The sequence below is a fragment of the Daphnia pulex genome, chromosome 3 (genome assembly GCF_021134715.1).
Source record: "Daphnia pulex isolate KAP4 chromosome 3, ASM2113471v1".
Lineage (NCBI taxonomy): Eukaryota > Metazoa > Arthropoda > Branchiopoda > Diplostraca > Daphniidae > Daphnia > Daphnia pulex.
In genome coordinates, this window is record NC_060019.1 from 9,056,366 (window position 1) to 9,076,378 (window position 20,013).

General features: G+C 36.6%; 4 protein-coding genes and 2 long non-coding RNA genes across 19 annotated transcripts; 2 read left to right on the plus strand and 4 right to left on the minus strand.

The window, feature by feature from the left end:
- Positions 1–122: 122 nt before the first annotated feature.
- Positions 123–1,728, minus strand: LOC124191398 (target of rapamycin complex subunit lst8-like). The gene is made up of 7 exons (XM_046584593.1): positions 1,285–1,728; positions 1,098–1,217; positions 1,002–1,032; positions 864–941; positions 634–779; positions 432–574; positions 123–362 (listed from the first exon to the last, which is right to left on the minus strand). Exons 1-7 carry the CDS (start codon positions 1,614–1,616, stop codon positions 247–249), a joined length of 966 nt encoding a protein of 321 aa, XP_046440549.1. The 5' UTR covers positions 1,617–1,728; the 3' UTR covers positions 123–246.
- Positions 1,729–1,793: 65 nt separating this feature from the next.
- LOC124191397 lies at positions 1,794–8,014 on the minus strand. 4 transcript variants are annotated; one of them, XM_046584589.1, is made up of 7 exons: positions 7,666–7,689; positions 7,518–7,607; positions 4,309–4,742; positions 3,585–3,686; positions 2,458–3,500; positions 2,305–2,397; positions 1,794–2,239 (listed from the first exon to the last, which is right to left on the minus strand). In XM_046584589.1, the coding sequence occupies exons 3-7, from the start codon at positions 4,712–4,714 to the stop codon at positions 1,811–1,813; spliced, it is 2,073 nt and encodes a 690-aa protein (XP_046440545.1). In that variant the 5' UTR covers positions 4,715–4,742; positions 7,518–7,607; positions 7,666–7,689; the 3' UTR covers positions 1,794–1,810. The 4 variants fall into 4 exon arrangements, with proteins under 4 accessions (XP_046440545.1, XP_046440548.1, XP_046440547.1 ...); XM_046584592.1 differs by having other exon boundaries at positions 3,813–4,742; positions 7,666–7,685; XM_046584591.1 differs by lacking the exon at positions 4,309–4,742 and having other exon boundaries at positions 7,666–8,014.
- A 137-nt stretch (positions 8,015–8,151) lies between these two features.
- LOC124191402 lies at positions 8,152–15,221 on the plus strand. 10 transcript variants are annotated; one of them, XR_006873408.1, is made up of 18 exons: positions 8,152–8,393; positions 8,454–8,555; positions 8,848–8,901; positions 9,157–9,245; positions 9,431–9,498; positions 9,663–9,733; positions 9,909–10,046; positions 10,224–10,315; positions 10,533–10,684; positions 10,760–11,162; positions 11,264–11,433; positions 11,845–13,010; positions 13,787–13,850; positions 13,921–14,010; positions 14,085–14,317; positions 14,392–14,491; positions 14,571–14,670; positions 14,750–15,221. It is a non-coding gene; the product is annotated as an uncharacterized LOC124191402 (long non-coding RNA). The 10 variants fall into 10 exon arrangements; XR_006873406.1 differs by having other exon boundaries at positions 8,154–8,393; positions 14,085–14,323; positions 14,392–14,519; positions 14,585–14,670; XR_006873407.1 differs by having other exon boundaries at positions 8,154–8,393; positions 14,085–14,323.
- Positions 15,222–15,482: 261 nt separating this feature from the next.
- Positions 15,483–17,005, minus strand: LOC124191409. Its single transcript, XR_006873410.1, has 3 exons — positions 16,876–17,005; positions 15,901–16,235; positions 15,483–15,835 (listed from the first exon to the last, which is right to left on the minus strand). It is a non-coding gene; the product is annotated as an uncharacterized LOC124191409 (long non-coding RNA).
- A 452-nt stretch (positions 17,006–17,457) lies between these two features.
- LOC124191405 (SAGA-associated factor 29-like) lies at positions 17,458–18,958 on the plus strand. Of its 2 annotated transcripts, none has more exons than XM_046584601.1 (7): positions 17,458–17,577; positions 17,637–17,773; positions 17,836–17,970; positions 18,031–18,153; positions 18,217–18,375; positions 18,442–18,670; positions 18,752–18,958. In XM_046584601.1, exons 2-7 carry the CDS (start codon positions 17,735–17,737, stop codon positions 18,928–18,930), a joined length of 864 nt encoding a protein of 287 aa, XP_046440557.1. In that variant the 5' UTR covers positions 17,458–17,577; positions 17,637–17,734; the 3' UTR covers positions 18,931–18,958. The 2 variants fall into 2 exon arrangements, with proteins under 2 accessions (XP_046440557.1, XP_046440558.1); XM_046584602.1 differs by having other exon boundaries at positions 17,478–17,577; positions 17,674–17,773.
- On the minus strand, positions 18,938–19,884 carry LOC124191408. The gene is made up of 3 exons (XM_046584605.1): positions 19,520–19,884; positions 19,230–19,328; positions 18,938–19,172 (listed from the first exon to the last, which is right to left on the minus strand). The coding sequence occupies exons 1-3, from the start codon at positions 19,760–19,762 to the stop codon at positions 19,032–19,034; spliced, it is 483 nt and encodes a 160-aa protein (XP_046440561.1). The 5' UTR covers positions 19,763–19,884; the 3' UTR covers positions 18,938–19,031.
- Positions 19,885–20,013: the final 129 nt, after the last annotated feature.

The following is a 20,013-nucleotide window of genomic DNA, read 5'->3' on the forward strand; positions in this document are numbered from 1 at the left end:
AATCCAATTTGACGTTGACGTTTGTCTTGAGATTGAGGGGGCCAAAGCCAATACGACACAAGATAGGTGAGTTGATTCCCGCTCTACCAAATGAATCAACCTCTACAAGTGAGGTGGGACGGTACCATTAAAAATTCAGGCGTTCCTAAGTGTATCAAAGCCAATGAAAAACATTTTATACATTTGAGAAAAATAGAAGAAAAAAAAAAACCAAAAAAAAGGGAAAATTATGGTAAAATGTTCAATTTACGGTGTCCCGTCTTGAAATGCCAATGAGGTAAGAGCTTTTGAATGACCAATGTATTCTTTAGCTATCTCGCTCGTTTCTATACTCCACAGCCTTGCTGTGTTGTCGGACGAAGCTGGATAAACGAAATGTTTCATCAAGACAGGCAGACAAAACCAGGATGAAGAATAGAAGAGTCAAGTACCTGTTATTGCGTATTGTGAATCGGCAGAGAAGGCAATGTCCCACACCCAGCGCTGATTTTCAGTTTGCAGTGTGGAATGAAGGGAAAAATCGGAAGTCTTCCATAACTTGGCCGTTTGATCGGCTGACGTCGTGGCCAAGTACCTGCGAGATCAATTGTAAGATTGAAAAAGAAATTCAAAGAAAACGAGGCGAACGTATACTTTGCGTCAGGGCTGAATTTGCATTTGAGACCGTAACGTTTGTGAGCTAACAAACGGCTTTTCGGTCGCAACTGTGTTGGTGTCGAACCTTCTTCGCCGTCCGGCAGTTTAGTCCCAGGGATGAGGCTCCAAACATAACAGTTTCCCTTTATTTGTGTAGAGAGAGAAAAGGAAAAAAAACATCTCAAGACTTGGTTGGGAAACTAAGAATAAACATCAATAATGGGCACCTTGTTATTAATGGCTGCCATGAAGTTTGCAGAAGAATCAATGGAAATGTCTTGAATGGAGGCATCTTGTTCTGGAATCTGTAAGTATTTGATTGATATTATTATGGAAATGGAAATACTTGAGGTATCAATACTAACCAGTTGTTCATTGTGATCTGTTCTCAGGTCCCTATATAAGCAATCCATGTGTTACAATCATTCCCAACAGAATAAGAAAGGTACGTAAAATCTCACCAGATGTGGATGACACCACTTTGGTCTCCTACCAATAGTTCACCTTGATTAGGATGCAAACAAACACAATTTACAGGGGCAGTGACTTGAAATATTCTGGAACATTGCAAATTTCTTGTCCTAGAATGACACAAATGAGAACTCAATCAAACTATGTTTTTTCCAATAATACGAGGAAACATGATACCTAAGATCCCAAACTCTTGCAGAACAGTCTTCTCCTCCAGTGTACATCCAGTGTCCATCTTCGTGAAATCCAACAGCAGTCACATTTCGTGAAATACCTTCATAATTGACTATGGGATTGGGGTTAGAAGAGTTGATTTCATACATGCGAATATGTTGGTATCCTGCAGCTGCCAATAGCTGGCTGTCGGGGGTGATATCGAGAGCATTCACTTGCGATTCGGGATGTGTTACCGTCCGGGTACACACTCCCGAGTGGGCTTGCCAGAATTTAATTGAGTGATCATAACCTCCTGTAGCTAATATAACTTGATCTCCATTATTATTACCCATAAGGTTTTATTATATTGTTTGACGTTTAAGTCAAACCAACAAAATAAATTTCCTTATTGTTTTTCTTCTGAAATCACTCTACTAGCAGACGACGATCAGAAACTCAAACTACGAGCCCAAGGCCGCATTGCCAAATTACGAAAGGTATGAAATTAAAAAAAAAGAAGAGAAATTTTTAAGTTTTAAATCACATTTTATTGAACCGACAAGATTTCAACAATCATTTCTTCTTGTACAGACACAGGTATTTCTTCTGAATGTAGCAACATTATTTCAGGTGTAGGCGATACGGACTCAGTGAAGTGGGGTAAGGCAGGACATTCATTTTCCACATTTGTTTGTTCCATGAAATTTGATTCGGCGGAGACGTTTTGTGGATCCGGTTGCGTTGATTTATTAGAATCACCGAGATCTGTTTTTTTCATGATTCTTAAGAGTGTATTCTGACTCGGTAGGGGAAGAATGCCTTCGGATCTTAAATGCTTGTACGCCGAAGAACTTTTGTTTCTGATTCGTAAACATTCTTTGAGAAATTCGGGATCGTAACGCATTGCGCTGAATCGATCGTTTCTTCCAGGATTCACTGTTGCTTTGGCCATCATTGTTTTAACAACTAGCTGTTCCTAAAAGTGAGTAATTCTTGTAAATTAGCTGAAAAGAGAAATTTGACATATCAATTAATCATTACTTTGGGCTTTAAAAGCTTTAATTTCACATCAAAGCTATTCCAGTAAAGCTTCTTCCTTTCATTGCGCAAACCTTCTATGGTACCTGAAAGAGCCTGAAATTCAGAAAGAACTATTAAAGGATTATTCCGAGAAAAAATCCAACAATAATTTACCTCAATTTTAGAATTTGATCGTGTCAACCTTTGCTTGGTGGAACGCAACCTCGATTTATAATCTTCTTTCGAATTTTTCAATTTCTTGGTCTTCTGATTATTTGTACTTCTCTTCAAATAATTTTTAAAAACGCGGCATTTTGAACAGAGAGCGGAAGCAGGAGGGTTTGCAATTCCCATGCACATTTTTGAGCGCCACAAATTGCCTTCCTTGATACCAGCACATTTACCCGTCACTTCGGTATCTGCTAGCGAATCATCCACAATTCCTTGACATGTTCTTCTGTAATTGAAATCTTCAAGAATATTTGCTAAATCAGCTTTACTTCGAAACTCAAATTGCATATCTGGAGGCGTGATGGGTTTTCCATTCAGATACAACGCAACTTTGGTCATGGTGACAATTTTAACAGATTTTATAGTCATCACACCGTCATGGGAAAAAATATGACAAGAACAAACTAAATTGTTGTTTCGTTCGTTGAAGGACCAAGTCCATTCAGCTGTAGGAGTAACGACACCATTAATGAAGTTGTGGTAACCCGCCATACCCAAATGGAAACTTTCCTCCTCATTCACAGTAGGGGTCGAAGAAGAACGAATAACGTAATTGTGATCCGATTCATTTGGGCCAGCATTTTCTTGTGCTTCCTGAGATGTAGCTGATTCGAAATTGCGCAATGTCGATGACGCAGCAGCACTCTCTTCTAGAGAAGTTGGTGTTCGTGGAGGTACCAGTACGTAGCTGTGGTCAAAACTGCAAGACGCAGAAGAACTAACATCCATACGATCATTTTGCACCGTAGGTGTGACCAAATTGCTCAGAGTACCATTTACATTTAGCCCACCGTCTACTGTTAGTGTGGGTTTATTTGGTACAGCAATATTATCATGAACGACGATGTAGTGAGTTATAGGCCCATCAACTGGAAGAGGAATAGTATGGCTTGGGCCTGAAAAATTGATGCTTGATTCCGGAACAGTCTTAGTTTGAATAGGTAAACCACTTCCATCTTTAGGTTTAGGTAACAATAAAGGTGGATCTGTGAGAAGTTACATAATGAAAAATGAAAAATGTATTTGATAATTGAAAAAGAATCAGATAACAAATAGCAATGCAAAGTTACCTTTTGCTATTGGCAAAGTTTTAGAACTACAGGAATTTTTTAGGGTGGTTTTTGATTTCTGTGATGTTGAGCTGGCCACTGTTGGTCTTGTTGATGAATGTCCTGATAAACAAAAAAATAAAATACAATCAAAATTGAAATCACAAGTAAAACCTAAAACGTTTAACTATATCTAAATGTGTAAAACTGTATCTAAACTCTTCTCTATATTGCTGTAAAAAAACAGACCTAAAAAATGTTTTGGGAGAGCACCAGGCTTTAGCATCCATCTAGAATAAGGGTAAAATTTGTCCTGAATTGTTCTTCCTTTTTCTATATCGTCGTCGTCAAAATGCCGACTACAAATCTTCGAAGAAGTGGTTAAGCCTCCCCTTGGAATTATGTCTTGCCAAATTTTTAATGAAGCTTTTGGCACACCAAAAACTCCGACATGAGCATTTTCTTTATCCCTTTTCCCGTAGCAACCACTAATAAAACACCGTTTGTGTTCTTTTTTCCCCATGTTAACAAAACAATGTTACACAATTTAAAACAATTCACTAGTAGGTTGTTGAACGGCAATGTAACTAATAAACTTCGGGACTCCCGACACCGACAGACACAGGTGAGACGCCCCGAGACTAGCAGACTACATTTTTCTTAAATAACAAATACAATATACTATACACGAGTGTTCAACGCCAACTTCTGTACAGAAAATTACCCAATTATTTTATAATATTACCAATATAATACTTGGGATTTGAGCCTTCTTTTAATCTCCACCGGATGAAAGGATGAAACACACCTAGAATATTGTACCCTTTGACAATGTCAGAATCGTCAAAATGGCGATAGCACAGCTTCGATGTTTTATGTAATTTTACGTTTGGCATTAGGTCTTGCCATGCATTGAAACTATTGCTTGGCACTCCAAATAAAGTATAATTCTCTCTATTCTCGGCGTTTCCTGAATATCTATTAATGCAATTGGGAACTATACAATTTCGTGACGATGGCTTAGCTTTCGCCATTTTTTGTATTAAGTTGAGACTATCGCCGCTAGTAGCGGGAGATATACATCGCATAATATTTTTGCATATGTTATAATAAATATATATATATCCGTCTCCGAGAGAATATTCCGCCATAAGAGACCGGTAAACATAGTTAATGGCTCTGGATAATTGGATATACCGTACAAGACCATGTTATGAAATTATTTCACGCGAAATAGATTTAAAAAAATTAAATATTTAGGGTAGTGTCACTAATTCTGGACACTTTTGTGGCTATGTCATATTTGCGTGCTTGAGATAGGCCAAACGTCTTCCTAAAGTTGGACAACCGCCAAAAATCTTGGACAGTTTGTAAAAATTCTGGACAACCACCAGCGCCATCTATGAGCAGAAACCACAACTTAATAAAACGGGTCTTCTTTGAATGATTCGACTGTGATTGTGATAAAATAAACGCATAAAGTGGCACCATAATAATAACGTTTTCATCAATTCAGTTTTAATTTATACCTCTCTCAGAGTGATCTAAGACCATTTTCATAGTCTATGCTGAAAATATTGGTCAGCATTATGGTTTAAAGTTACCCTTACCATGAAAAATTTTCGACTCACATAGCTAAAGTGGTTAAAGGCTTTCCTGAAAAGTTAAGGACAACCAAGAGTTCCCAGGTTCGAATCCAGAATTGAATAAAAATATTTTTTCATGAAATTCATTTGAAAATCGCCTCAGGCTGTCCAGAATTTATAACACGCTAGAGATGGCATGGAAATTTATTATTTTGGGAACTTTCATGATTCTTCAAACTATTTCAATATTTGCTTTGCCCCGAGATTACCCATGTAGCTAAACTGGTTGAGGGCCTGCCTGAGAGGTTATGGATAACTAAAGTTCCTAGGTTCGGATCCAGGATTCAGCAAAAACATTTTTTCATGAAATTCATTTGGAAATCGCCTTAGGCTGTCCAGAATTTATAACACGCTAGAGATGGCTTGGTAATTTTTTCCTTTTTTATCTTTGATCATTCTTCAAATTATTACAACATTTGTCATTCTTTATAACGTGTCATGTAGCTAGAATGGTTAAGTGCTGTCCTGCCAGTAACTTGATTTTATCATCAGTATTTAGGTTCGAATCCAGATTCCGTCAAAACTCTTTTTCATGAAATAAATTTGGAAATCGCCCCAGGCTGTCCAGAATTTATAACACGCTAGAGATGGCTTAGAAAATTATTATTTTTAAAACTTTCATAATTTTTCAAACCATATTAACATCTTTTTCTCTCAATAACAGCCGCTATAGCTCTATTGGTAGAGTGCATATTTTCCAACGGTCGTCATTATCGGCGCCGTTGTTCAAATCCTACTTCAATAGAAATCAATTTCATGAAAGTAATTTTGAATTCTGGGCGTTCTCCGCTTCATAATATATTTCATGAAAAATATTTTTCGGAATGGGATTTGAACCATGGCCTTAATCGTAATCACAATGAGGAAGTAAGCACTTTACCGACATAGCTATATAGGTTATCGGAAAATGAAATTGATGTTAATCTGATTTTTAAATTAGTAGAAGTTTTTAAAATAATAAAATTCTAAGCCATCTCTAGCGTGTTATAAATTCTGGACAGCCTGGGGCGATTTCCAAATTTATTTCATGAAAAAGAGTTTTAACGGAATCTGGATTCGAACATACATACTGATGATAAAACCAATTTATCGGCAGGACGGCACTTTACCATATTAGCTACATGACTTCTTTAATTGAATGACAAATGTTGTAATAATTTGAAGAATGATCAAAGATAAAAAAAGGAAAAAATAACCAAGCCATCTCTAACGTGTTATAAATTCTGGACAGCCCTAGGCAATGCCCAAATACTTTATAAAAAGAAAATTCTTGGAGCAAAAAGGATTTGAACCTGTGCCACGAGAAAAGGCCGATTAACAGGTGGACGCTATACCGATACGGCTACGAATGATAATTTAGTGCAGAATAGATATCTATATATTTTGGTTAATGATCTAAGCTTAAAAAAGAATATATTTCCACGCTATCCCTAGCGTGTTATAAATTCTGGACACCCTTAGGCAATTTCCAAATTATTTTCATGAAAAAATTTTTGTTGAGATTTGGATTTGAACCTTGAGACACCCAAAATCCAAAGTATTACCAAAGAAAGCACCTTACCACACAACCGTGGAAGCTTGCTAAATTATGAAATTGTTTAAATGCAATCGCAAAATAAAGCAATTATTTTTTTTATTATAGTCTATTTTATTGAATGTATAGATAAGACACGAATGAGATCAGGATAAACATAATTGCTTTCAGATGTCAAGAAGCTGAAATTAAAAAGAACGCTTGGCCAGAAATGTGGCGTACACCTCAACTAGCGACACCCTGTGGCTTCTACAGTTGTCCAGATTTAGAAAGGGGGGGTTGTCCAGCTTTTGTGTAATGGGATTTATCGCCAGCAAGCTTCTACTTAGATTTCTTCCATGAATTTGCAGTTTTGGCGCAGTTTGAAGTGCTGAAATGTGAAGAATGAACAAAATTCTTTCGTTTGAGCCCTAAAACAGCAAGAAATATCATCTAGAAATGTTATTCCAGCTTGATTTATGAGGCCAAGAAACTTCATATTTTCTAAGTTCTTTTCAGAACTTTTATTTTAATAATTTCCTGAGATTTCAGGCATTTAGAGTAAATATTTTGCAAACCCAGATAGAATGGCAAAAATTCTTCATAATGGCATAGTTTTCGCGATATTTGCTCATCATATAGGACTTTTAAACCAAAATTTCTTCGGTTGTCCAAAATTTGTAGCGTTCAGGCCTGTCCAGATTTTGAGACATTACCCTATCACTAAGATTATGTTTATGATGTGCAATCAATCTTCAGTGTTTTAAAGGATTGAACACACCTAAAATTTTATACCTTTTGAGATTGCTGGAATCGTCAAACCAGAGTCGCACGTAACATCTGTAAGAACTTTCCTTTTTTTGGTTGGCTTGATTGACGGCAAGTCTTCAAACGAAAATGCAATTCAGTTGTCGTTAAGTCATGTTAAAAATAGAATAATTACCGAGGAAATGCTTTGGGTCAGCCCCAGAATTTAATCTCCAAACGGATAAAGGATAGAAGTCTCCAAGAAGGTAAATCCCCTTTTTAATATCACATTCATCGAAGTGTCGACTGCATATTCGAGATTTACTAGAGAATTTTTCGTTTGATACCAACTCTTTCCATCTCAAAAAACAATTTTTTGGCACACGAAAAAGGGCTGTTTTTTCTGCAGGATCCTTTAAACAATTTTTGATAATGCAGTTCTTGTTATTAAGCTCAGACATTTTCCATTTTTATTCTTTTCTAATGACGAGACGCCATCAAGGAACAATTTTTAATGGCGAAAATAGTATGATCGAAGTTATTAGTTTACTCACTAGATGGATAACAACAGTAGCAAAAAGTGAAGAGGCGGAATAGAATTTGCTGCTTATTTTGCTCTAAAAAGTAAAAAGTCAAGTGTTTAACTTAATTATTGTTGTCATTTCCTGAATATCTATTAATGCAATTGGGGACTACACAAATTTTTCCGTAACGAATTATCAGCCTTCCTGCCTTCGCATTTCAAAATTGCCATTAGATGGCTGCTCTCCGACTTGTGAATGCCGCGAGCGCTGCGAGTACCGAGAAGAAAAGTCTGGCGTTGCTGTATGAAGTTGAAGAAGTGTCTCAAAATTTCTTGATAAGCCATTTTGAAAAGTGATTCCAACGAGAAACGTTCTTCCGCTGTCTACAATTTATTGTGAGGTATTCTCGGTTTATAGTATTGAAAGAATATTGTACTTAATTCAAGTTGTTGATTTTCAGATCTAATTTAAATGAACGCCATCCTTCTAGTACAAATTGTTTGCAACTAATGTTGATGACAAGATGCAGGATACCATATTGGTTAAGGCATGACATTGAAGAGTGAGTTCTATGTCTTTAATTTTGTTTGATATTAGGCATGAGAAAGTGATTAAAACCATGAAGCAAAATGACCTGGTGTGACCCTCAATAGTATCTGAGATCCAAGATGGTATCTATTTATTCTTGCTGCAAAGTTTGAGAATATTCAGATCTGTTGGTCTTGGTACTTTTGCTGTGACACCCTGCTGTGATGACATAATCTTTGATCTTATCTGATTCATATTTTTAAATTATTCATGTCCGTTTATTGCCTTTGTAATTGAGAGCTAATTATTTCTCTTTTGTAATAAAGGATATCGTCAGTTTTTTCACCATTGCATTCATCACATCACAGAAGGAATGAAGGGTGAGTAAATGATTATGTAAGGCATGAATAAAAATACTTTTAAATTGTGATGAATTAAAAGGCCGAGTTAGAATCATATCTGAGATTTTCTCAACGATGTTGTAGTGTTGAGTTTTCTTAATTCCTCTGCTTTATTGTGACGGATTTTTCGAAATGGTCATGAAAAAATGTCCGAGAGCGTGACTGAATTCAAGATTTGTGTTGCATATTCCTTCGATCGTACATTTTTACTGAAACGTGTTTTCTTTTGAACAGGACGGTGTTGCTACTGATATGGGATGTTGAGTCAAGACTGTGCAGCAATCCAGTAACACCATCAGACATGGCTACAAGAAGTTGGAAATGTGAGTAATATTTGGTGTGTGCAAACGAAATGTGAATATTTCTGTGATGATAATTGTACAGTGAAGAAACATTCAAATGTTTCTATTGAAAGTCAACCAAAAGGATACTGATAACAATTGTTGTAAAAATTTGGTCTTGAACCTGATGTCATCATTGTTAATTATTAATTCAATGCTTTCTGTAGGTACTTGCTCGTTGTGATCGTCCACAATTCGTTACCAAGGGCATGTGATTACCACGACGTACTTGAAGGTGGGTCGCTGAGTTCACATAATCTAATCTATTATAAACTAGTGATGAGAAAAATAGCGGCGAGGGTTCAATGACTAAGCCTTGCCAAAAGGATACTGATTGGAAGTTGGTTGAATTAATGTAAGAATTTTGGGTTGATTATTAAATACTAATTGTTAATACAGGTGGCTAACTTGGAACATGATGGTGTCTTGGTGGAGTATTGCTAGGTGCTGACCTTTCAACACCGATTGATGTGAGTATCATGGGCGTTTTATTTCTTCTTTGAAGTAACTGATGAAAGTTTTGTATCCATATTGATGGATGATGGTATTACAAGCTCAACAGGCCTGATGCTCAATAATTAATTTGGTTTGAAAGGTGATTTTCAAGGTTACTCATTTTTCATGAATATTTTGGGTTCGGTATAGGAGTATTGCTGTTCGAGAAGTTACTTCTGTGTGTGTTTAACGGTCGGAAGCAACAGTAGCAGTAGCCTGCACAGCATCGCATGTTTCAATATGTATGTCGGGTGGTGGAACCAACTTGTTAGCTGGATTGAAACCTACGTAAGTTAAAAGGCGGATTTTTTATATGTTTAAAATTGTTAGTGATGAAGCTATTGTATCCTTATTGATGGATGACGGTATTACAAGCTCAACAGGCCTGATACGTTATCAAATCTTGGCTGCTGTCTTTGATTGTTGGTTAAATTTTGAATGGAAATCTATCTTTTCCGATTGCAGTTGCTATCACTGGATTCAACTGAGTGGTTATAGCTGTGGGTGTTGGATCGAGTCAGGGAGAGGCTGTAATCTGAACAATAGGATTATTTCAGGTAAATTTTAAAGTAAACATTTTTGTCAATAAGAATTGGTCATATCCGCATTGGAATCTTTTCTTGTGTTACTTCTTCCTAATCTTGTTAGTATTACTGTATGTGGGTTATTTTTATTTTACTAATAATAAGCTTTTCGTCATTTGTTTCCATCTGTGACGTGTCGAGTCATTGTTTGTGACAGAAAAGTATGTAACATTAATCGTCCTCTCTGAAGTTGGGTTTTATTCAACACACTAGCAATGAATCTACCTACGATATTAAAAAACTAGGCGTCGGGAGAGGGTTACTACAGATGTTACTTGCCGCAGAAGTTCTCCATTAACAAACCGTTATCACTTCCATTATATCAAAGGACTTACGCATCACGTATTAGGAAACATTTATATTTCTTTTCTAATCCATACTCATCGAATAATTGTTTTTTTTTTTCAATAAAACTAGAAACTTGAAGGTGATGAAATTTGACTATACGGTCAATTGAGTTCGACTATATCACGAGGTTAAGCATCTAGCCCATTGTCGTTCAAGATTTCCATCACGGCCCCAAGAAAAACTCGCCGTCTAGAATCTACTCATCGGTGAAAATCCAGGACCATGAAGGAAATATCAACTCATGCAAAACAGCTGTTGCGCTCTACGTATTACCCAAACCCATCAACTAAAAGAGTGTTACTCCTGGAACATCGATGAGTGTTGTTCGTCAAACAATTTTTCGTAAACAAAGTTATGTAGCTCGAAAACAAGTCGACATACCTTGTGTCTACACAGCCGGATTTCGCGTCAACTGGCGCATTCAATTATTCATATCTCCAAAGATGTCAAAATCAACACACTAATTATACATGTGAGTTGTATTAGAAAGAACTATTCATCAAAATGGATTTTTTTTAAATTTATAATTATTTTCTTACTTCAATTTTGTTGCCATTCGTTACGGTTTCATAGAAAACTAGCGATGGGAAATTTCCATGATTCCTCCAGCATTCTAGCTGATTAGGACGATGTAACACCTCATGGACAACTAACTACGTAAACTTGTAGTTCTTCATCTTCTTAGTGAAGGAGTCAACCATCCTCGTCCCAGTTTCGCACATTATTCAGGCTGCATTAAGCAAGTAAGTCTCCCGCCACTCGCTTCAGATAAAAATGCAAGTTTTATCTAGTCTTTTTGCAAACGAATCTGAAATGGGGCTTTTAACTCGGTTGACAAGTAGGCCTAGTCAGAAGGGCAATCTCGTGCATCTGAATAGTGGAATGTTCCAGCGTCTTTCATAAATGTGTTTTCAGCCAACGTTCGGAAGTAACTGGTATTGAGTAGGAGTAGGAGTAAAAGTAACAATTGAAAACACGCCTTTCTTACCGGGCATAGTCCATCGACTTCATCAAATACAATTCCCTGCTACGTTCCACCACCATATTAACTTGCTCATTTGGAAATAGTCGGTGCTAAGGATATTTTGTCCTAATGTGTGGTGTGTATTTGTTATGTCCTGGTGATTTATTTATTTTTTTCTACTTTCGCACAGTGATACGGATACATTGACTGCCATTTTGCTGAATTGAAGCTGTGCACCATTTTCTGGCCTTTGCTGGAACTTTGGATATTGACCCGCCACAAGTGAAGATAGTTGGAGTTTACGCTGTTAGCATTGCCACGAGTGCACGAGAGTTAGGAATAGTTTATGCTAGTACGACAACCTTCTTTTTTTCAAGGGAACATTAGAGATTGGGATTTGGGGGAAAAATGCGGAGTAAAAATAAGATTAAATCGGCAACAAGTATATGTTGCTATAGAATATTTGACTGTAATAAAAACAAATTAAAGTAGCCTTTATATAATATACATTTATATTGAAGTTGAATATTACATACATTGCATTTATGTAAAAAAGTTATATTCTTATAGTTATTGTCAAATGTGTCATTTTTTTGTACCCTATTCTTGTGAAAGTTCCTTTGCAAGTTAAACTGTTTCCGTTCCTTGGTATTCTGTTTCGGCTTTCGAAATATGTAGTTAGTAATTTGTGTTATCATTATTTTTTTTTTGTTAACCATTAATATTTTAAAAAGGAACAAAACCAATGATATAATGAGTTGTCTAGTAAACAAGGAAAAACCACCAAAATTTCCTCAATTCCCATACTACCAACACCCTCTTCCAGCTCCTCGACCTCCTGCTAAATACAACGGTTGTGTGCCCAACGGTGGGATTGGATTATTGATTAGTAAAGAAAACGAAGTTCACAGAAAAGAAAGGAGCCCAAATTTGCATTTTTTGAAGTAGCTTTAACCTATGATGTGTATCATGCAATTTAGGAGCAGACAAAGTTTCCCAAGATGATTCTATTCTGTAGTAGGGCATTTAGCCGAGACAAAGCTGTCACATTCCTATGCTGCTATCCAATTATCAATGGCCATCGGCACTTACAGAAAAAAAGAAAGATTTATCACAGGTAAGGCACAGTGCAGAATGACAGGAATAAAGCTAAAAGGGTGATACCTAGAGGTAGCGGAAGACGATATTTCGTCAACTATCTGGAATCACTGACAGACGAGACACACATCAGCGAACGTCATGCTGCCTTCCACTCATTTTTATCCACCTTGGGTATTTTGTCTGTTGTGATGTGTGATGCTGTGGTGGTGGCTTTTTGGTGAAGACGAGATACAAATTTGGAGGAGAGAATATTACGTGAGTATCAAAGCCTTTTCTTGTTAGTTCTTTCAATTAAGTGTCAACGAGGCAGAGCGGACATTGTTTTCATGTTATTGTAAACGTTTCTTTTTTCTGGCACTAGACGGCATAGCCTTTGATCATTTTCCACTCAGTTTAATTACGTTTACTTTGCACATCTCTGAAGAATTTTCTCAATGCTACTTAAAAAAAAATTTTGGGTGATAACTGCCAGTTTCTGTTTCAGCAACAAAGCTCACTTGTTAGATTTTTAATAATTTTTTTTATTTTCTACTTCCGGTTTTCTCATTTCTGTCAGTAGTTCAGTAAATATTTATCTGACGTACAAAAGAACCAAATATTCGTTATCCTCGTTAAATTTGTGGCAAAGTTCATGTTTTATTTTGTACGAAAGCGTACTTCCGGTTTTGAGAATTTTCCTGAACTATAGTTCAGGAAAATTCTTGAATTTGGCCAAAATTTAGATTTCGTTTAAATCACATCTAATCGACCCCAAATTTCACGTAGATCACGAATATTTAGTTTATTTTGACGATAGCTATGTTTAAGGAGCTATTGCTTACTTCCGGTATACTTCCGGAAAAGTTGCCTAATACTAGCAAGTGAGCTTTGTTCTCTGTAGAATTCTAAAGACTCCATGCTAATTTTAAGCAAAGAGAAATTGTCTTTTTGATTACTTTTATGACTTGCGACTATCTAAGGCAAGTCCTTTAGATATTGAGTTTGGAATGTGTCAAATAGATGGCGTGAAAGAATGTTGTTTGTTGTGTCAGATATGGGCTTATGACGTCAAAAGTTCAGCGACATCTTCTTCGAAAATTACCAATGAATTCGTTGGTAAATTGACTAGATTTCCCGTGTTATTTGTTTGGCATGTGTTCTTTCATTATTTCTCATCCATTTCCAGGAGAAAATGTGAAAGGTTCATGAAGCCTGTACTGTCAACTATTGTGAATCCTGGTATCCTAACTGAATATGTCATCCAAATGACAGAGTGGTAACAACCAATGCTAGATTTAGTACAGTATTGCTGGAACATCTTTTTCTTATTGTCTTCTCATCTTTTATTAGGATTCGAAAATTTACCGTAAGTCTGAAATAGCTAACTAAATCATTTGTATGTTGCGTCATAGTGAAAGGTGAAAGGCGTGAGGAATTGCAAATTTAGCTGCTGCGTGCTGTCTGCAAGGAAGCAATCCAATTGGCTGTCGCTAGGTGGCGCGAGCGTCTTCGGCCATTTTGTTCCTTGACAAATGAGAAGTGGGATGCTGCATGCTGGTCGTGACGTTTCCCATGGTGAAAATGTAAAGGTATTTTTTGTTAATTTCTTAGGGTAATAGGGTTACTTAATGTTAAATTTCGATGTGTAAATTGATAGGTGATTTCAATACCACTTTGTCAAACCAGAATCTATCTGGGAAGCCTGTCCATTTTGCTGAAATGTCGTGCCTCGTGTGTCTTGCTGCCTGCACCCAGTCGTATGTCTCGTGCCATGCTAAAGCAAAAGTAATTATTTTTTTCCAATTTCCTACTAAAGTACTTTGTTATAATGACTAGAGATCAAATTCCAGTTTGATGCCAACCAACTATGACTTCCTTTGTAAAATTTGAAATATCGGAGAGATCTGTTGGACTGCGTAGCTTTGTCTTACTCCTGGTATTCTTTTTTTCATTAAGAGTCCTGTGTAATTGTGCTTGTCTTTCCCCTATGGTAATTTTTTGATTTTCTTGAATAGGTCCGCTGTTGGTTACCTTATTGCAGCCAGGTGGTGAAAGATGTGATGGAGACTAATTGAACTGTTGTATGCAGCGTGTGGTTCCAGTGTTATCCAGAAGTAGCTGTGCTGGCGGTATCCTGAACTAGCCTGAAGTTGCCAGTGATATCTGGGTCTCTGACTTTAAATATATTTTATGTTTGCATTTGTGTATTTCTCTCTGCCAATGCTATCCTGTGTTTGAAATCTTTTCTCATTCGTGTTTTTTGCTCTACCAGTGATTTCCTGTGTTTCACTCTTGAAATGGTTCCATTGTCTTTGGCGTTTTTATTGTGCAGTATACGATTGAGGCAACCTGATCTATGTCAGGTTTGACTCAGTCGACAACTGCTAGATTAAATTCCGGCTTTCTGCACCAACAAAATAATAACGGCACATGTTATTATCGCGGTTGGGAAAGTCACAGGCCCCCCCCTCCCTGGGGGCCATAAAATATACATGTATTTATATGTTTATAAAAAATAAAAAAATAAAATACATCTTAAAAAGAATTGTTCATTTCTAAATAAAAAAACAAGGTATAAACGAACATCGCCAATTTTTATCGAAAAAGACTTAGTAAATAAATAATATGGTGGTTGTTTTTAAAAAGGCGGAAAAAAATAATAAAAATTTGGGCAGGAAATAATTATATAATTTTAAAATATAGATTATAAAATTTTTAATTTTTCATAGGAATAAAGAACAAAATAGGTTTGATTTCATATTTTATTGTTAGCGAAGTAATAATATTGATATTGGTCATATACATGTGAAGAGCCTGAAATGTTATATATAAAAGGTGGTACAGTTGATCGCGAAACACAAGGGAGAATTACTTCGTGATCAAACAAATCTTTCTCCAAAAATACATCAGAACTTCTCATTGCTATTTCCCTTTCGACCAGACGAATAACCAACGGCGGACATGCTGTTTACTCAGGGAAAAGGGACAACATATATGCATTTGTAAATTGTCCAGTCTAATTTATTTTTCAGTCTTGAATTTCAGCAACCTCTTTCGGCTTCACCAATGGATCAAGTCTGGAACGGCGGCGTACGATTTATCTGAAACAAGAACGGAGATTTAGTTACCAGTCAATAATTAAATAAAACTATTCATCCAGCATTACCTTAACGTGCGTACAGGTGGCAAGAGACGACACGACACATCGACAAAAGGCAGCCGATAAAACATGTCCGACAGCCACCAGGCAACATCAACTATTTTGCACAACCATTCAACACTGCAAGAACATCAACATTACGTAAATATCACATTGAAATATGATGTTGAAGTGAATGTCTGCACAAGCTCCATTTGCGAAAATTCCATTTTGACAAGCTCCATTGCGAAAACGCGCCCTCAAGACATCTCGACTGGAAAATGACTGCAAAACCACTGCTCACACCATGAACGCTGCATCAACACCATTGGCAGCTCCAACATCAAACTAACCAAGAAATCCTGTAAATCAAGTTCAAAGGAAAACAATGAACCAATTACATTTTCAAATACAAGAAAGGGTTAATTTCTGTTTTATATTTAAAAAATACAATTCTATTGAGCAAATCTTTTCACAAAAGCTCTTAATTAGAAACATATAGTTGTTGTAAAATGTCATCTAAATCGAGAATTCAATGTCTGACCTGATTCCTGACAAAAATCACATGTGTAGCACACACTTTTAAAGTAGACTAAAATATAGGCAAATTCTAACCCACTCGAGTGTTCTAACAAGTTAAGTGCATGTCTGTGAAAGCTCTTGGCATAATTCAACTGGAAATTGAAACAATTTGCAAAACAAAACGTAATGAAGCTCAGGCTTTACTGCTCAACAGTTAATAGAAAAATTTAAATTACTTTTTGAAACAAAGTCACACAATTTTAATTCAGAAACAAAGTCTTGAATTAAAAAGTTAAGCAATAATTACTTTTTACTGTTCTGCATGGAACGAAACGTGCAACATTCAGCAAGAGACGACATTGTGGGAATGTACAGCAGGCCACATGCGATTACCAATTATGAATTGAAGACAATGTTACACGTTTTGAACCACACACAAAATTAAATTTTATAAAATTAAAGAATAAAAAATGGAATTACCATGTCTATGATCAACAATGTCACGTAAGAAAGTACCAGCAATGACTAAATTTTACCTTCTCGGACAGCGTCTCGACAGCAAAAGAAAGACTGTTCTGTCAGTCGTCTCAGGACTTTGACAGTTTGATGACCCATCCCCCTACACCCCTCTAGAAACAAACACACTAGAGCTGAATAGTTCAATCCCTAAACACGCTGAAATATTTAGCCACCTAGTGACAGCCCTGAGCATCCACGGACGACTAGAATGGGACGGAAAATAAACGAAATATTCGTCATCTCCGTGAAATACATTTAGTAGATAAAAAAAATTATCGAAAAATTAACAGGTGAGCTTTCTTGGTGGAATAGTTATCGTCAGTCATCACCAAAAAGTTACCACACAATGCCGATACATTTTTACAGGGATGTGCAAAATATTAAAATAACTGACTACAAAATAACTAAATAATTTGAGAGTTGAAAATGATCAAAGGCTATATAATAAAACCACTCGAAAAAAAGGCCTGATTTAGAAATTATTGCCATGGTTATACAATTTGAGCATGCTCATGCCATCTGCTAATGACGAATGGAACTAATACAGTTGATGCCATAGTTGCCATGGTGACGACAAAGCAACTGCCGATGTTACGATTTTCAATTTATTGTTTGGAAGGCTGATTTCCGATGACTGTTTTTAAACTCATCTTCATTAATTTAGTAAGGTTATTTTTCTGTGCATAAAAGATATGTAAATTTCAGAATTTAATTTTCTTTAGTTCTTGGTTTTCTTGGTGGCTTTTGCTTGGATTCCAGTCATCATTGCTGGTTTGAGCTCATCATTTAGGAGAGGTAGTTGTTATTAAACATATACATCATGGCTTTGTCATTAGATTCTGCCACACAGCAAGTCCAAGTAAGGTTGATATAATCAGTTGTTAAGGTATTTACTTAGTTCTAATTTGGATTGGGGTGCAGGAACGATTGAAGGGGATCTACAAGTTGGTCAAGCAGATTCAAGAAGAGAAAGTTCGTAATGAAGGTAACTTAAATGCTGTTATCAAAGCTCATGAAAAACTTCAGTCAGATGACAAAATTTCTCCATATCACAAGGTATTTCTATTCCCATATCACTAATTAATCAGCACTAATGAATGCCTATAAAATTATCAGTCTAAATTAAAAGGACTGTATTGCTCTGTGGTGGCTGATGCTGAAAAAGAAGAGGACCTTATTCGTAAGGCATTAAGCAAAATCTATGAAATTCGCGTTATCAGACATGAAAGGAGAATTCAGGTTATTCCCAAGAACGTAAACTTAGAAAATTTCACCTAACATTGTACTAACATTCTTGTTCAGGCAAAACAAGCTGGCAGTAAGGAAACTATAAGAAGAGGTGCTCTCATGAAAATGCTTCTCGTTACTGCTCAAACTCTCCCGCTGTGGATCAGTAAGTCAGGACAACAGCCACCAGCATTATGTGGAGCAGTTCCAGCTGACCCAACTTACGTTGCCAAAGTATTACATTATTCGAATGTCATAAACTGTTAATTGACTAACCGAAACACCTTATATGTATGTCAGCTGGGAGATATTGTTGCGGCTTTGGTAAAGAGTACAGACGGCGATGAGAATTGGATTTTGGCAGAAGTCGTTCAATATTTAGCTTCTTCTGGGCGCTATGAAGTGGATGATATTGACGAGGAACAGAAAGAGCGACACACTTTAAGCAAACGCAGAGTAATTCCTCTTCCTTTGATGCGAGCTAATCCTGAAACCGATCCCGATGCTTTGTTCTCAAAAGGAGCCACTGGTAAAAACAAAACAAAAAAATCGCAAATTTTAGCTGATCCGACGTTAGCATATTATTAACATACTAAACATTTGTTTTTAGTCATGGCTTTGTATCCACAAACGACCTGTTTTTACAAAGCGGTAATCAATCAATTACCCCAAACAGCTCAAGATGAATACCAAGTTCTTTTTGAAGATTCTAGCTATACTGAAGGATTCAGTCCGCCTTTGATGGTGGCGCAACGATATGTCATAGCTATCAAAGAGAAAAAGAAATGATTTCAAATACATTTGACCCTTTTTTCTATTCTCTCTTCTGTACAGCAGGATTTGTGTTTTTCACTACTTCTTCCAACCACGTATGAAACATGAAATAGAATCTAAATGGGGGAGTTTTTGAATCCGTAGTCGGCGTAGTCAGAAGGCTTCATTTTATCGGAAACTTTAGGGAAGTTCGGATCTCCTGGGTAAACTGCGGGTCTGGAGCCGAAAATTGCAAATCCTTTCTTGCGAGTCCAGTCCTAAAAGTTAAAATGTAGTATTTTGGGTGCTGTCCACTATTAGAGGCAAATACTTACATGAGAGTTGTACTTCAGATTGTAGGTAATTCCCAAAACCAGCCATCCAGCAAGAAGATATTTACCAACCCAATAGCGAGTAATCTGAGTTTTGTCGCCCTATGAATAAGAAAAAGAATTAGAACACAGATTTTATGAATTATGTAGTAGTCTCACAACCACAAAATGGACAGTTAATTAATTTTTAAAAGTAAAGTGTTTTAGTTCACATTACATCTGCTCGAACTAAATCGGGGAAATGTTACCCATAACAAAAGTTTTAAGTTCTGTTAATACTTATTATTACTTACCAATCTAGATTGAAGTTTAGAGAAGACAAAATCAAGGGGAAAACGATATGCTCGACGGATTGGATTCATTTCCATTTGGCTGGCACTAAATTGCGTACGAGGTTCATGGTGGCCCAACTCCTGAGCTTTGAGCCATTTTTTTCGCCATTCACGATCCAAATCGGTCATCGTTCCATCCAAACGAGCTCTTTCATTCTCGTAGGGGCCCCTGATGGTCATGGGTCGAGAAGTAGGTTCCGTCATCTTCGAATTTTGTTGATAAATTCGTAAAATTTACTCGAGAACTCAGAACTGGGGATTCAACAATCCGCTACAGCAGAAGACTTTTTAGTTGAGAGTCGAGAGTCGAAACGAAAACGATGAACTGATGAAGCCAAGGAGTTGTTGATTGTTTTCGGCAGATGTCGTGATAAGGCATCTGGCGACGAATAACAGAAACACCTTTTGCGATCTTGTTAATTATTTACTCGTTCAGAATTCAGATGAAACAATAA

Excerpts from the sequence above, each read along its gene's own strand:
- LOC124191398 (XM_046584593.1), bottom strand. The coding sequence starts at position 1,616 with ATGGGTAATAATAATGGAGATCAAGTTATATTAGCTACAGGAGGTTAT. Across the intron at positions 1,218-1,284 it reads GCAAGAGTTTGGGATCTTAG|GACAAGAAATTTGCAATGTT; the intron begins GTATCATGTTTC and ends GTGTCATTCTAG. Across the intron at positions 363-431 it reads TTCACAATACGCAATAACAG|CTTCGTCCGACAACACAGCA; the intron begins GTACTTGACTCT and ends TCGTTTATCCAG.
- LOC124191397 (XM_046584589.1), bottom strand. The coding sequence starts at position 4,714 with ATGGCGGAATATTCTCTCGGAGACGGATATATATATATTTATTATAAC. Across the intron at positions 3,687-4,308 it reads AAATCCCAAGTATTATATTG|GACATTCATCAACAAGACCA; the intron begins GTAATATTATAA and ends TTTGTTTATCAG. Across the intron at positions 2,240-2,304 it reads TAAAGCTTTTAAAGCCCAAA|GAACAGCTAGTTGTTAAAAC; the intron begins GTAATGATTAAT and ends ACTCACTTTTAG.
- LOC124191405 (XM_046584601.1), top strand. The coding sequence starts at position 17,735 with ATGGCTTTGTCATTAGATTCTGCCACACAGCAAGTCCAA. Across the intron at positions 17,971-18,030 it reads AAATTTCTCCATATCACAAG|TCTAAATTAAAAGGACTGTA; the intron begins GTATTTCTATTC and ends TAAAATTATCAG. Across the intron at positions 18,671-18,751 it reads GTTCTCAAAAGGAGCCACTG|TCATGGCTTTGTATCCACAA; the intron begins GTAAAAACAAAA and ends ATTTGTTTTTAG.
- LOC124191408 (XM_046584605.1), bottom strand. The coding sequence starts at position 19,762 with ATGACGGAACCTACTTCTCGACCCATGACCATCAGGGGCCCCTACGAG. Across the intron at positions 19,329-19,519 it reads CTAAACTTCAATCTAGATTG|GGCGACAAAACTCAGATTAC; the intron begins GTAAGTAATAAT and ends TCTTATTCATAG. Across the intron at positions 19,173-19,229 it reads ATCTGAAGTACAACTCTCAT|GACTGGACTCGCAAGAAAGG; the intron begins GTAAGTATTTGC and ends TTTAACTTTTAG.